Source organism: Pocillopora damicornis, chromosome 13 (genome assembly GCF_964200805.1).
Source record: "Pocillopora damicornis chromosome 13, jaPocDami1.2, whole genome shotgun sequence".
Classification (NCBI taxonomy): Eukaryota; Metazoa; Cnidaria; class Anthozoa; order Scleractinia; family Pocilloporidae; genus Pocillopora; species Pocillopora damicornis.
In genome coordinates, this window is record NC_142682.1 from 4,498,860 (window position 1) to 4,515,491 (window position 16,632).

General features: G+C 40.2%; 1 protein-coding gene and 1 non-coding gene across 2 annotated transcripts; both read right to left on the reverse strand.

Moving 5' to 3' along the window:
• Positions 1–2,240: 2,240 nt before the first annotated feature.
• On the reverse strand, positions 2,241–2,963 carry LOC149035063 (snaclec 4-like). The gene is made up of 2 exons (XM_089192466.1): positions 2,957–2,963; positions 2,241–2,707 (listed from the first exon to the last, which is right to left on the reverse strand). Exons 1-2 carry the CDS (start codon positions 2,961–2,963, stop codon positions 2,241–2,243), a joined length of 474 nt encoding a protein of 157 aa, XP_089048592.1.
• On the reverse strand, positions 2,623–15,325 carry LOC113667402 (uncharacterized). Its single transcript, XR_016182484.1, has 15 exons — positions 15,272–15,325; positions 13,072–13,147; positions 11,417–11,511; positions 10,681–10,800; positions 10,027–10,182; positions 9,297–9,536; positions 8,798–8,910; positions 7,772–8,002; positions 7,402–7,514; positions 6,697–7,304; positions 5,629–6,315; positions 4,980–5,340; positions 4,723–4,860; positions 4,508–4,618; positions 2,623–3,847 (listed from the first exon to the last, which is right to left on the reverse strand). It is a non-coding gene; the product is annotated as an uncharacterized LOC113667402 (transcript).
• Between the last annotated feature and the right edge of the window lie 1,307 nt (positions 15,326–16,632).

Here is a 16,632-nt window from a genome sequence, read left to right on the forward strand (position 1 = left end):
ACCAGCTAAAGTGACTGAATTGCCTCAAATGATCCAGGCAGCTCAAATGACTGAATTGCCCCAAATGATCCAACCAGCTCAAATGCCACAATTGCCTCAAATGATCCAACCAGCTCCAGTGACTGAATTGCCTCAAATGACCCAACCAGCTCAAATGACTGAATTGCCTCAAATGACTCAACCAGCTCAAATGTCTGAATTGCCTCAAATGATCCAGCCAGCTCAAATGACCGAATTGCCTCAAATGATCCAACTAGCTCAAATGCCACAACTGCCTCAAATGACCCAGTTGGCTCAAATGACTGAATCGCCTCAAGTGACTCAACCAGCTCAAATGACTAAATTGCCTAAAATGACCCAAGCAGCTCAAATGACTGAATTGCCTCAAATGACTCAACCAGCTTAAATGACCAAATTGCCTCAAATGATCCAAGCAGCTCAAATCACTGAATTGCCCCAGATGATCCAACCAGCTCAAATACCACAATTGCCTCAAATGACCCAACTGGCTCAAATGACTGAATTGCCTCAAGTGACCCAACCAGCTCAAATGTCTGAATTGCCTCAAATGACTCAACCGGCTCAAATAACTAAATTGCCTCAAATGACCCAAGCAGCTCAAATGACTGAATTGCCTTAAACTACCCAACCAGCTCAAATGATTGAATTGCCTTAAATGACCCGATCAGTCAATAATAGCCAACTGCCTTAAATGAACCAACTGGTTCAGATGACTGAATTGCCTCAAAGGACCAAATCAGTTCTAGTGATGCAACTGCCTTAAAAAGACCCAGCCAGTTTAAAAGACTGAATTGCCTCAAATGACTCAACCAGTTCTAGTGACCCAACTGCCTCTAATGACCCAATCAGCCAATTAAAGCCAACTGCCTCAAATGATCCAACTGGCCCAAATGACAGAATTGCCTCAAAGGACCAAATTGGTTCCAGTGACCTAACTGTTTCAGATGACCCAATAATTTCAAATAACATTTACTTTCTGAAACAGCAGAACCTAACATGTGGCCATCAGCGAAAATGACCCAATCAGTGCAAGTGACCCAACTGCCTGAAATGATCCAATCCACTCAAATGACTCAATAAGCTTAATTAAACTACAAAAAGCTACAGGAAAACAATACAAGCTGTTCACAAGTGTTTCCATAGAGCAGGGAAACAAGAGACGAACAGCACATCTTCATTTCTTAATCACGGTCGTTAGTAATTCTGTGAGAACAGTATCGTTCGCGTACTCGGGAAAAGTAGAGAAAAACTTTCGGTTGAACAAGCCATACATTAGCGTTTTAATGGAGCAGGAAAAAAATCGACAAAGATCATGTTTTCATGCTATTAGTAATTATCTGGGAATACGCTTGGAAAATGCAGCAATCGCGCGCTCGGGAAAACCATAGAAAAACGTTCTGGAAAACAAGCTATCAGTGGCGTTTTCGTGGAGTAGGAAAACAATCGACGATTTTCTTGTTTTTTTGGCATTTACCGTTTGCAATTCTGCAGGAAAACGCTCGACCAATGCAACGTTCGCGCGCTTGGGAAAATTATAGAATAACGTTCAGGAAAACAAGCTAGACACTAGCGTTTTCGTGGAGCAGGAAAACAATCGACAAACATCATGTTTTCATGGCATTTACCATTGGTAATTCTGCGAGGAAAACGCTCGGGAAATGCAGCGATCGCACGCTCGGGAAAACTTGAGTAAAATGTTCAGGAAAACAAGCTATACAATAGCGTTTTCGTGGAGCAGGAAAACAATCGACAAACATCATGTTTTCATGGCATTCACCGTTAGTTATTCTGTGGGAAAACGCTTGGAAAATGCCTTGTTCGCGCGCACGGGAAAACTATAGAAAAACGTTCAGGTGAACAGGCTATTCATTGGTATTTTCCTGGTGCTGGATAACTTGCGATGAACTTCGTGTTTTTCCTGAGTTTTACTGAGGGTGAACAATGAATTTGCCGCACGTTTTCCGATATCGGAAAACGTCAGTTTAATGTTGAATTTGTCAGTCATTCACCATTTCGGAAATTTAACAATGAACGCATGTTTTTTTTGCCGTGCAAGAAGGGAGCTGTAGCTTATTACCTTTAGAGTATGACAATTTTGTATTCACAGTACTCAACAGCTTCAGGCTCAAATCAGATCAACATTTCTCAAAACCCTACAGTTCACGGCGTTCTTGATATCATGAAGTCCTCCGCACGTTACTCTCCTCTCCATCTAAAAATCAGCGATCTCCAACCGGCCGCTTGCACACTGCAGGCGCCACTCCGAAATAGCAGGGGGTAGATTCCCAAACTCTTTCGTCACGGCTGACGATTACACAAATGTCATCATGATTTCCCCGATACCGACCGTAATAATCTGAAATAGGCCACGATTCCGCCAGATTGAAAAGAGGATCCTTTCCATCTAACAATTTCCATTCTCTATATCCACGCTCTGTGTAGCTATACCTCATTCCAAGCCATGCACTAGGAACCAAATCCTTTACGAATTCGTTTTCCTCTCTAGAGTTGATGACCAGGACGTCTGCATCCAACTTTTCGCAAACCGACACTGCTTCTGTAAGGCTGTGGACTTCCCGTTCTTCATCATAATTGTAACAGAAACCGTCAAACTCTGTCCAACCATCAGGACATACATCTGAAAGACCCAATGGAAAATGTTTTGTTACTAAGCCGACCGCGCGGCCTGAAAAAAAAATGGTGCATCACTCTTATTCTGATCTGGCCTTGCATACCGCCCGGGCGGGTGTGAATCTAAGAGACCACTCGATTCATTGTCCACGAAGGCAGTTTTTTTAAATTACTACTTGTTCGTTATCTTATGATGGCCCTCTCTCTATGGCAACGGGGGGGATTTTTCCCAAACTTACACCTTACGGACGCCAAAATGGCCGATTGAAGAGTTCTTTCAAAAGAAGATCGCAAAGTTATGTACGAGCCATATGTTAGAGATTTGACTCACTGAATGGTTAACGCAATTCAACGAACCCGTTTTTCGTTATTACCATTTGCTTTCTATACGCCTCTGGATCGGCTGACACGAGAAGGCCTCTCCTGCAGTGGCTAAACTTGTTATAAGAGAAAACCCAAATAGCTCTCAGGTTTAGTAAAGGAGCAATCTTACAATGCTTGTTGGCACTCCCTGTTGATCTCACACGACCGAAGTACCCGAGGATTGTTTTAGTGTGGTCTTTAGTGTGTTATTCAATGGTAACGCTTTTCGCCTTCCTTAAAATGTTGGAATCTCGATGACAGGCCGATAAACTACTCGAATTCAATATGAAAGTCCATTAACATTGTCACGTACTCTTTTCCTATCATTGAAACAAGTTGTTTCGCCCTGAAGACCAGTTATGACCCAAGAGGTCCAAGCTAGGAGACTAAATACGCCGTACAGCCCTTCATCCCAGAAGTAAGACTTCCTAAAATATTTCTGGATTCAACGTCATCAGTTCAGGGAATAACGCTGCATCTGCCTCAAGTATTGCGTGAATAATATTGGAAAGAGCAAAGGCGTAGGATTGTAACTCAAACGATGCAATATTTGTGACACAGGCTTGTTGATTTCCACATCCTCCTCGGACTTTGGATTAACAGGATTAAGCCAAAAACACCTAAAAACTACTACTATCCAAATATGGCTTATACATGATGGGTTTAGTCTCGTGGACGTTTTGCTGTTTTTATGATCTATATTTCTTATCAATTTCACATGTTTCTCCACCAAATCCTGAAGCACAAGAACACGAGAAACGACCCAGATTCTGAGGATCCTCCTCGCAAGTTCCTCCATTTTTACACGGACTTGATTCGCATGGATGAGCAGCTGAAAATTAAATGGAACAAAAAAGACGTTCGGCTGATTTCAACAAGAATATAAAACTATAACTGTACGTTATAGCTATATATCAAAAAGGCCGCCGATTCTAAGGACAGAGTAACATTCGAACCTTACCTCATTTGAGCATGCAACAACGTGCAGGTTTACAATTCCTTCAAGACTGACTGCTGTCCTTATGGAGCATGAACTATATGAGCAGATTGATTGAGACCAAAGGAGGACGGGAAGCGACAAAGAGTGCATGAGCCGTAATTCAAACGTCAACAATTCAATATATTTGTTTTCTCTCCACGTTCGCGGACCGTAAGACTAAAACAGACAACAGGTGGTCCAGATTCTCTCACTTTTAATGATGGTCTAGAACAAAATTTAAGGATGAAGCTCTTTGTGTAGGTTCAGTATAAAAAGAGGCCGGACGGATAAGAGTAACGGCTAAGTTCAATTAACACCGAACAAATTGAGACCTCCTAAATGCTTTCATGAAATATCCTGTTTTGTATCCTAATGGGATGGAAAGGAGAGTAGTCTGCGTTAATTTATCGAGGGCTAGAAGTCAGCATTATTATTTGACACAATGTATAAAGGATAAGTTTATGGATTAACCAATGATAGACTAATTATAGCGGTAAAGACCGATAAACAGACCTATCTCACAATGATCGCCCCGGTAATCTTCTGTACATTGGCAGTCATATTTCTCATCCCCTAGATCTTTGCATGTTCCTCCATTCCTGCACGGATTTTTCTGGCAGCCTCCTAAAAAATTGATAACATCTCAGAAAATTGCAGTAAAAATTGTTTGCTCAATCAGAAATCATTTGGTCAAAAAGCCAATACATTGATCAATTGACAAAGCTCACTTGGGACACATGTTCCGTCCTTCTCTCTGAATCCTTCAGGACAGGTCTCGATACATTCTCCAGTATCAACTCGTTCTAGATACAAACATGCGTTGCAATCCGTTGGCAGTGGTTCTCCACTAGAAGTACTCCTGCAACCTAAGGAGAAAAGACAAACGTCTTGTCCATTCGACAACAATCCTGCAACTGGTTTTGCTTCAGAGTTAGGAAAGATCAGTCATTCTGTAAGGGAGAAATGAAGCAGCGAATAATTTTACCTTTTAAGGGGTCACACATCTCGTGACACTTCTGAACGCATGTATTGGTTCCTTCGTCTTTTGATATGTCTCCCTTCCATTCCGCTTTGGTAAAGCTGCGCTTAAGTACATGGGCGTCAGTGATTTCCAATGCGTCCTCTCCATTTCCAAACGCATAAAATCGTACGTGAAGGTTCGGCTTCTCTTTGTCGATCATGGATAGGTAGATCTCTCCCTTCTCAGTGGTGCCTTGACTTTTCCCGTATTCTATGACAGTGGCATCGGGTTCTTGTTTGACACAAACAAAATATGGCTGGTACAAGATTTCATCTCCCAATCCAACTGCATCGACATCCACACTTGACACTTTCAGAGCCTGTGACTGTAAATAGATTGCAAAATTGAACGAACAGCCGGCTGATGACTAGAATACTTTTAGGAGTGAATGTGCCTTCTTTGATCGTTGCTTCAGTTACTAACTATGAAATTTATATTCTAAGCATCAGTACGTATGTATGCAACAAAATTCAAGCCATTTCACATTACCGATGTCTAAGAATTTGTAATTCTTTCCTCTCTTTAAATGCTGCTCGTTGCTCTGTCAGACTAAAATCCTCAAAAAGGAGGAGCACACTCAATGATTAACATCCTAGTTATATTTACACTTTACCTTAAAGATTCCAACCCCATGGGGAGAAATCTGCACATAGTACCAAGTGTCTTTGTCCTTAGGAATGACAAAAAAGATGACAAAAACTGTGCCTTTAGTTGAAGCGGTAAAATGGAGACATTTTCCTCCCTGACCAGGGTCAAACCTTAGAGCATTTGACCATTTCACGTTGCATGGCAAATAACCAACTACCTCCTGCATTTGATATATTTGCTCGGCTGGCCATTCCACCCTGGCTATCTCTCCACCAACCAAGTTCGTATCTAGCTTTTGGAAAGTCTTTCTTGAAATGTTGAACCCCTGTTCGTCAACGTTCAGTGCTCCTCTCTCTTCGTCGTATTTGAGCACTAATCCATAAATGCAAAGGTAGTGATCTCCAGAGTCCACGTTCCCGCTACCACCGCGTTTGCAACCACTAAAAAAGTCAAATTTGTCATCACTTTTACTGACTACCCACTCTCCATCAATGAACCTTACGAAACACTCCAACTGACTTGGAATCTTGACCATTCCATGGTAGGAACCTGTCAAGTCATTGTCCATTTTAAAGATCACTTTGAAGGCAGCTTGGTGCTTGGTCATCTCCACCCATGATGGCCTTCCAGCTTTCGTTTGATACTTGTAGTTCTGTGTTTGGCACCCGGGTATGCCAGGAGCCAGTGACATGTCAGATACCGAGACGGATCCCTATTTGGAAATCAAAGAAGAAAGAAAAACAAACGCTCATCGATAGTCGCAACCGACTAGCGAGTCGAGTGAAATGAAAAACTTAGTCCCTCTTTGAAACCATTTGGCACACTATTATTGAAAATCACGAGAGAAAAAAACGCATTAGGGCCTTACGCTAAGATGCGAGTTAAAAGAAGAAAGGCAAGAAAATGGAAGATCGGCGGCTATAAATAGATAAAATGCGTATTGACTGAGTAAGGTCGGGCTTCACTTGAAAATATTTGGCTCTCGGCCATGAGGCACAGACCTGGCTTTACTTGGTCCTCAAGTTATGACCTCGAGCCATTTATTTTCCCGTCCGGCCTATGTACCCACATAGTCAAAAACTATATAGACTACCTCTTCCATGTAAACATCAATTGCTCTCTTCAATGAAGTTCTCCGCTGGCGGATAGAGTACTCAAGTGCCTCTCGGCTGAGATATTCACAGAACTCTTTGACGACAGTTCCATTGACAGTTGCATTGTAGTAGTGTTTATTAGTCCTTGGGTCTTTCCGCAACTCAGCTCTGTGTGCTTCACATCCAAAACTTGGTGCTGCATCGGGAAAAAGGTCAGAGGATCGGAAATTCAGCTATTCTGTTATAGAACTGATTGTGAATTTGAAGGCCTTTGGGAACGTGGGAATTGACTTCAGCCATTCCTTAAACTCGGCTTTAAACGTGGGAGCGTAGACATCAGAAATGACAGCTGCAATTTCCTGACTCCCTCCTTGGACAGACATAGAGGTGGAAGAGGTTTTGGTTTGGGACCTTTGTCTTTCACCTTCTACGTCGCTCTTTCTGGCGCCAGCACTGGCAAAGAAAGATTTAAATTCAAATTCCATAACCTCGCTAAACTCTGTTTTAGATGACACCTCCTTAGCATCCATGCTTTTGCGGATCTCAAGTTGGCCACCGAATCGTCCTGCCTTGATGTAGTGAGTTCCAAAGCGTTGAATAAAATCCTCTAAAAGCGGTAAGACAACAATTAATCCTGATGGGTATTTTCAAGAGGCATCGCAAGGCTGGATGAGGGGAGTAAAAAGAAATAAAATTTAACTCACGAAATTTTAGAGCTGCCCCTGGCTCGTAGTATGAGGTTGGAAGCATCATGAACTCTCAAAGGAATCCAACGTTCAAATTGTCAGGCTTCACTACATCCATAAAAATTTCATACCTAGAAGAGTGATAGTAGTGAGATACGATTACTATGGCAGAAGTGCTGAAAGTAGAATGTAGATAATCTTTTCGCTCATACGGGAAGAAAACTGCTAATGGACCACTGATGTCGATATGAACACCAAATAAATGTCTCCTTCTTTGATTTACAACATTGAAACATAAAATACCCTGGACAGTTTCATGTTTCTTTTGATAATACAAACTAGACATGCATTTAACGCTGTTTAAGACATAATCATTGGTGCTTGTTACCTGTCAACATCAATATCAAATACAGCGAGATATTTCTGTGAGCCTTCAGTAGCTGTGCTTCCCCAAGCTTTTTTCACCCCACCATAGAAACCAAAGCCGGATCCGTAGACGCCTGACTGCTGTTCTAGATATTTTTGGTATTCAGACCGACTGTAGAATACCTGCATATTGGCACTTGTGTCGTATACTCCGAGGAGCTTCATTGTGTCGGGAATCATTTTGCCGTTGTATCTAGACCGTAAGATACGTTTGATTTAGTTTTAACTTGGAGAACTTTACTGACACCGTTTAATGATCTGAACTGTTGAAGCTAATTTTTTGTCATAAATTTTTATACACGCAGTGTAGACATTTGTCATGGAGAGAAATTTCTAGTTCTGTTTTCAACTTATGAATGATGATTGGCAGATCAGAGATACTATTTCGCAAGAAATCGTACTGCCCTAGCACATACCAAAAAAAGAGAAACAAATTACAGTGCTTGTATAGACGCCATTAGAGAAACTGATGTACCTCGCGAAGGAAAATGTTGTTTGGAGGAAAGTTTATTAGCTCTTAGTTTCTAGACATAAAAAAGACGCAAAAATAGAACTAGCCAGTACACTCGTCAGCAGAGTAAGCTTATTGTAAAGGAAAGCGTCCTACAGATACAGATTTTGTAAGAGACACAGCCTTTTGAACGGTAGCGAAGTACAAATGTAAGGGCTGTGATGCGATTGGCTTAGGTATCGTCGGGTATTTTCTCCTTAATATTTATAGAACCACGAACGATATCCCGCAAAGCACCAGTTTTCTTATTCAGTAAAGAGCTGTTATTGGGTAACATTCCAGTTGAAATATAGATCAGCTTTGGAAATTAAAAAAATTGTTGCAGTAATTAATGTTTTCAGAATCTTTTCATACTTGGTTATCAGCACTAGCCTCAAAATCTTTACAAAACAGTTCCACAATACCGTGAGTCTCTTCCGACAAACACATGCACATAGGGAAGTTGGTTTACTTGTTTACACCGCCTGATGTCTTTACCTTTGTTTCCGAGCACAGGCTCTCTGTACAAGATCCATTCTGCTGGACTCAGGACTGTAGTCTCCTCGGCCATCAAAGCCAACTCCCACAAATGTGGCTCCAGGTATCAGATCCTACGACGTGAATGCACCGTTCAAATTGAAACTATTGTTTGACAAACCCTTGACTCTTACAATGTTCATACTAGTTAAAGATACCATTGTGAGAGATTTCAGTTATCATGACTGTCATAAATCATTTGATCTTTATCAAAATGCTTATTTTCCCTTTCTTTTTACTTCTCGTTTGGAGATTCTAATTGTAACCACTGTTTGACAAATCCTTGATTCTTACACTGTACATACTAGTTCAAGTTAATATTGTGAGAGATTTCATTTTTTTTATGGCTTTCATAAATTATTTTATCTTTATCAAGCAGCGTATTTTCTGTTTCTTCTCTGCGTGTTAAATTGGGATTTTTTTGTGTCACTTAAATGTAAGTAAATCCCGCTGAACTCACAATACATTTGGTGGTTGCCCACGTGGCGTCATAACAGCGATCACCAGGTTGATATCCACTTCCAAAGCATCCGTTCATTATCAATCCACCAGCACCAAATGGAAATGTAAATGGCTGCTGTCCTTGCACAGTTGGTGCAGGTTTTGATTCCGGAACAACTTTTGCATCCATGTGGTAACCAGGCGGAATGAACATGTCATCGGTCTGCCAACCTTTGTCACCAGTGATGTCAAGTTTTATCTTCAAGTAAAGTATTAGCAATTGTAAAGACTACAGTACTTCTCAAAGGTAAGTTGATCCTCTTTACTCGAAACTATCGAGATTCAAGGATCGAGGATCGGGGATCGAGGATCGAGGATCGAGGATCGAGGATCGAGGATCGAGGATCGAGGATCGAGGATCGAGACTCTCGAATAATTTTTCGAGGATCTCGCCCTGCAGTACTGTATGTGTCAGCTCGTTGATATAAAAATATTCGACAAACTCTTGAAATACTAACTGCTTAGTCATATGAAAAGTCTCCCTGCACTCCACATTCCTCTAGTGCCGGACCAAAACAAATCACTAGAGTCTTCACTGCATTAAACCTTTTAACTCTCATGATCCTCAGCAATCCTCATTGCTGGATAGTGTATTGAAACCGTTCGGGGAATCCACTTTTAACTTTTTATTAATGGCGAAGGTTAAGCCGGAGTGAAAAGAATCTTAGAGAAGTTAAGAATGTACTAACCTCGGAACCGAGAAATTGGTCGACTTTATTTTGCTGCTGTTCCATTTTTTCCATTTGCTTTTCAGCCATCTTACCACCCATTTCCACAGCTTTTTCGCCAGCAGCCGCGGCCACAGCTGGGTTCGCTCTCTTCTGCAATGTCTCTTTGGCATTTTTCTGTTGGAAAATTAAGTTAAAGATTTATAAAGTATGAGGATAAAGGATAAGGTTAGCTTCGTTTTTACAATGTGAGATTTTCATGCCCTCCCAATCTTAATTGATGGAGGATGCCTTTCCCATCTCTCTCTCTCTATCTTGCTTCCCCCCCCCCCCTCCCTCTCTCCCTCTCTCCCTCTCTCCCTCTCTCCCTCTCTCCCTCTCTCCCTCTCTCCCTCTCTCCCTCTCTCCCTCTCTCCCTCTCTCCCTCTCTCTCCCTCTCTCTCTCTCTTTGTCTCACTTTTTTTTTGCTGGCTTTAATAACGGACCTGCATCTCAGCCTTCGGTATCAGGAGCTGCACTTGATGATAGAATGGTTAAATTTTTTTATTCTCGACTGAAAGAGACAATCCATACACTGACACCAATACACACTCAAATTGAAATACCTAAAATACATCACAACAACGTTAGTAATAGAGTGTAAATAATTTTGTTTGATTCAAATGTTATAAGCACCTTGGACCCAGATTCTGATTTTTTTTCCTGTTCTTTGGTCTTTACTCTACTGTTTAACTCCTTTGTCAGTAAATTGACTCCGGCCTCCAACAATTTTTCCCCAAGAGCTGTTCCTTTGAACTGGAAGGAGAAGTATAGCACACATTGAAAATGTGTCTCAAATATTATTTTAATCAAAAGATCAAGGAACACTTTTCGGATGCGAATGGATTACCAAACCACGTTTGGTTGAATAAAGCAGTTTCCTTAAGGAAGACCGAAGTGGTTACCGGGAACCATTGAAGTTAGAAAAGGAATGGTAAGGACTAGAGTGTCAAGAGCAAGGATTAATGAAATCCTTACTTTGATGTACTGATTTGAAGTAATGATCCATTGTAGGCAATCGCTGTTTGCCTGCTTGATCTCAATTTCAGTGGATGCACATGAAAATGAACAAGCAATTTAACTCACAGAATCCAGATTCAGCAAAAGTAAGTTACAGCATTGATTTTTTAGCCAACTGACTGGTATTTTAGACATGATTCAGGAGAGACCAGGACACCTACGGTCACATTAACAACGTTAGCTCATATAAATTTTAAAAGAAGACGCATTTTTAGGAGGTGAAAGATGGTGTTTCTTGGAAACAATGCTCGTTTTCTGAACTAAATACATTATTCTCGACACTACAAGAAATTGAACTACAGAACTGAATTACCCAGTAATTCAACTTCTATGCCACAAAGTTGGCACTCACCATGTTATTTCTCGATGAATTTTTTTCCTTCCCTCCTTTCTTCTCTCCTTCTTCAGAGTCACGCAAATTCAAAATGTTTCTTTTTCTGTGGTTACCTTAAAAAAGAAACCAAGAAAGAGATAATTATTGATTGATGTTGGTGGCCATGTAACTTTATATTTTTCGCGGATCATGCAAATATTCTTACTCTTCCATTTTTGCCAGAAACCTCAGAATCAATTTCAGCATCCCTGTTTTTTATTTCATTCTTTGTTGTGGTTGTTGTTGTTGTTGTTGTTGTTGTTTGGCTGTTTATGTGTGCGTAACTGACCTTTAAACATGGTAGCATGATTCTGCTACGCGGTTTTTTTTGTGCGTGCTATCGCAATGGATGTGAGGTGGTATTTTACCTTTAAATTTTTGCTTTCTATTTCAAACTAATAACCACGTGTTGTTTATATAAAGACAAGGCAATGTGACGTGCAAAGGATCTTTTTTTAACAAAGCCTCATCGATTCAGTAATGTTTTCTCCTTCTCAGTTGTCCTTTAGCACGTCACGCAACAATCACCTCGAAAGAACCGTCACTCGGTTCGGGAAGTCGGGAAGAGTAGCATTGTGTAACATCCCAAAGAACGACTAAGATGTAGATTGCAATGAACGAAGAAGTCTATCTATTAATGTAATAGTTCGATGTGAGCTAATAAAGATTATAAGTCAGCTCAGGATGTCCTTATCTTACCGTCATTTTCAAACTCATCCTGAAGTTTCTTTATAACTTGCGTTAAATCTTCAAGTTGCTTTTTGAAATCTTCCCTGTTGTTCAAGTCCTCTGCCGGCGTTCTTTGTAATGCCTTAGTATTAACATTGCCTGAAAGTTAAAACGCCACACTATTTTACTACTTTAAAGATTGAGATTGGACGCAGACAATAATTTACAAATTTCATGGCTGTTTGCAAGGTGTTGCTTATTTCGACAAGGCAAGTTATTGCTTTCTATCCATTTCGCACAAAAAAAACGAAATGACGAAACATTATCCCTGTCCGGACTTTCCTCTGTTTTACTTGTAATCTCCACAAATCAAATTACCGAGTTCCAAATCATTTACGAAAATCAGGATACGAAACAATTCGTAATTGCATGTCAAAACATTGACAAAATTCTGCGAAAAAGCAATTCTCGATACCCAAATTTAAAGGCAAATTTTGAAATATCTCTTGAAAGTTTTTTTTTTTGTTAGCTGTATTGAAATCTAAAATAATGTGAGCTTTGGTATTTTTTTTTTGGGATGCTTATTATTTAGTTTCAGCTTCTCTTTGTTTTCGTGTAGTTATTTCCTCCTAACTGCAACGTAAAAAAAAACAAACAAAAAAACAGACAATCAGCCGTGTGTTTGCATGCATGCACGAAGTTTCGGGCTCTTGGGACTCAATTACCTGTTTTTTCGTCATTCTTGCTCACACTTTGCTGAGGAAAAGCACATTTGAAATCTTCCTAACAGTGTTCAATTCCAAATATTACTCCTTGCCCGAAGTGGGTTTTGTAAATGTACAGTCAAGAGATATGGTCGAGTCCAAGAGGATGTCAATTGATATTCTCTCGCCGAGTCAGGATATATCTTCATTTAACCTATACCTTTTTTTAAATATTATATGATATTGCCCGTTGATGCTTACCTATGCATAACGCCAGAAGCAGCCAAAAAGGGATAAGATGCTCAAAGAACTGAGTCATCCTCTGGGTACTTAAAATCTATTAAAACAACAAACACAAAAATATTAATCTCGACCCTACAAATTCACTAGGAATTACGCTCCGACCCTTCTTGTTTCATTGGTTTTTCCCAACCCAAAGGCAAATCTAAATGAGTGTTACTTCTTTAAGGCAAGTTAGCAAACCCTGACGCAATGTGTATCCTAGGATTGCTCCTTTAGTCGAATAACGTTTTCAGTCGTCTACCCAGGAAAACTCGTTTCCGGTACTGTAGAGATATTCTCTATTCAAAGGAAATATTCTAATCGCCGATTATACTATAACAGCTTTAGTATTGAATTAGTTAGCGTGTGCACTAGGTTGAAAAAAAATTGTTCTGTTCTGCAAAATATCTTGACAAATTTTGTTTCCACCAAATTTTGAATTTGGCAATCGCGTACACACCTGAAAACACCCGTATATTTTTAAAATAACCACATGGTGTCAATCACTTTGAGATGAAAATTTTCCTCTAGGTTCCGTTTGCAGGAAAATGTATGTTTATCGCAGCTCGAACGCCGCGAAAAATTAGATATTTTTTGCGGGCTTCGTCTTCCTGAAGGCATCAAATTAATTTACTTGAGTGATCGCACGACAATTTCATTCACATCAACGCCTCCATATGTAAAAAAATATACCAGCTCCGAGGTAGGACGAAGTCGACTTAAATGCTTGGTACGGCTCGATAAAAGTTTGGTAGAAAAAAAAGAAAACTGCGCGCTCTTAAAGACCAAAACTGAAGACAAATATATCTGCATAATTTTTGCAATAAACAAAACTGGCGTAGTGCGTTCGGGCCCTTATTCAGCTCATATGCAATTTGGGCAGAAGAAACAAATTTTATCTTTGACGGAGAACAACGAGTGTCAGTGGACATGCACTCTCATGAATAAACATGCAGAGCTTCAAATTATGTTCGAAAGCACAACAGTCCTCATTCCATTGTAAGATGGATTAAAGAGTCGGGAAGAATTCAGTAGGGGAGGGAAATTTACTACACTGAAAAGAAAGAAACAACGCTTAAGGCCTTACTCATTCTCATTTTAGATATTTGTGACCAACATCTTGCTTGAAAGAAATTTCCAAAGAAAATTAATCGTACCGAGGTCGGTCGAAGGCATCCCAAAATATCACCAGACTTACCTTAATCAATTGAATGTAATTACTTTAAAATTTGCATTGCATTTGAATTTTTTTGTTAAGAACTTCGATGCACCTGTTTAGTTTTCAATCGAAAGGTTTTGGTAAAGCGTTTCCTTCAACGAAGAATGTGAACGCGCGACCTGATGTGGGACACATTTTGAAAAATTTTCCGGCCACCGATGGTTTACGTAGATTTGAGAGCAGATGGGACAACGTTTCTCTCGATCGATCTGAAATGCAACTCAAATTGATGTAACCATATGCGAAACGAAAGAGTATGTGATCGAAGACGCGCCAAAACTCCCTTCATTTATGGACAACTGTGAATTTTCGTCTTTTTACATTGCCCTTTCAAACAGCAGTAACAAAACCAACAGACTGATTATCAGTTGTGGAAGATTCCGAAATCCTTCGCGCTCAATCAGAGCGTCTCAAAATGAAAATAACCAATGTACTAGTTGATTGAACCAATATACAACTCGAATTAACATAACTAAATTCGACAGAGAAGTGAACATGTTTTAGGCCACGCCAAGACCCCATCATATATGGACAATTCTTGGCTTTTCTTTTCTTTTCATGACCCTTTCAAACAGCAGTAACAAAACCAACTGATTATGAATCGATATCAGTGGTGGAAGATGCCAGCGTCCTTTGTGACTATTCAAAGCGTCTCAAAGTAACTTAGCTACACTGGATTTTCACACGCAAACTTTTCACTTTCCGACTCATTTTAACTTTGCAATGGAAGTTACGAAGAACACAATATTTTCGCTCAAGAACATTTTTTTTTCAATTTTGTCATCCTACAATTGTACTTTGCACGAAAATCTGTGATCAGTTCTTCCCTCTAGATTTTGTCTTTCCTGGCGAAAAGAGGGCGAATCAGAATTTCTCTTTGTCCCAAGTAAGTGACAAGAGGAAAGAACACCTTTCTCTAAAAAGATGGATATGTTATGATAATCGAATGCAGTAACTTACCACCAAGTCACTAAAACTGAACACGCGCACGATGGAAATGCTCCACAATTTTAGATCTTTGCTAAATTGAGATTAAAAATTAAGATATCTCTTTATTCTGCTTACTGCTTTCCCAAGGGGAAATACAGCTCTCAGGAAGAATTGTGAGTATTGAATGAAAGGCAATCGATCAACAGCACAATGGTCATTTCTAAGCCACCAACTATTGTAATGAGCTTAGTGCAAAAGATTCTGCAAGAATTAATGGTTATATTGAGTTAGTCAAATATTTTTTTGCATGAGGTTGACAAACGCCATAGACAAATTCTCATACGAGGGCCGTAAGTGATGACGCGAACAGGGTCAGGAAAAGAAAAGGGGATCCCATGGGAGACCCGCTTAACGAAGAAAGAAAATGTAAGTAGTGGAGAGGTAAAATGAAAAGGTGCTTAAGGACTGATAATATAGGTCGGGCCAGACGGGAAAATATTTGGCTCTCGGTCATGATGTACTGACGTTATTACGCCCGATCTGTAGTTCTTGATCTCCGCAAGTACGAGCATGCACATATTTAAGTACATAATATGTTAAACTGCAAAGCCTGCATACAATGAAAATGTTAACAAAAATTATTGTTAGTAGCTATCCAAACGAAATGAAAGAAAATGTAGAATTCTAATCGCTTGTTTACTTTTCAGTTGCTCGAGTGAGCGTCTTTCGGCAAGAATACGTTTAAGAGTCATTTCCTCCTCAGGTGATACAAGTAATCTCAAAAAGAGACATTGACGAATAATTGCTTTTATGTTTGAAACTGAGTCAGACAAAGAGAATTTTTAAAATGCCCGCATATTATAGCATCTAAATTCGATTTAGCCTTTGCTAGAGAAGAAGAACTCATTCTCGTCGCGACAATTTATGTCTTGAATCTGCACGTTTACTAGTACTTTCAATGTTACGGGAGACCATTGCGATGAAATGGTGTGGAGACGCTGCGAACTTTCCAGAAAAACTGACAGAATAGGAGAGGGGTGGGGGGGGGGGAAGGGGGCGGGTCTGCGTCGACCCGAGCATCCCATCCAAGGGGAATCAGTAATTATGCTACAAAAACCGGGATAAACTACGGCTGTTAGGGCAACTGCACCGGTTTGAGTACAGTCTTAACCTAGTCTTGTACCCAGACCTTCAACGACCAAGCGGTTGTAAGGTCCTACACTTCAGAGACAGTTACACGGCAGGATCGGGGTACTAGATTAGCCTTATCTTTTTTTGTATGAGACACTCAATGGTTGGTCGAAAGGAGAGTGTTTGCGCCCTATTATGGTCTTGAAGAAAGCTTTCTCCTTTAGTTTCTTTTGTGTTTCACTCAGCCTACGAGCTCTCAA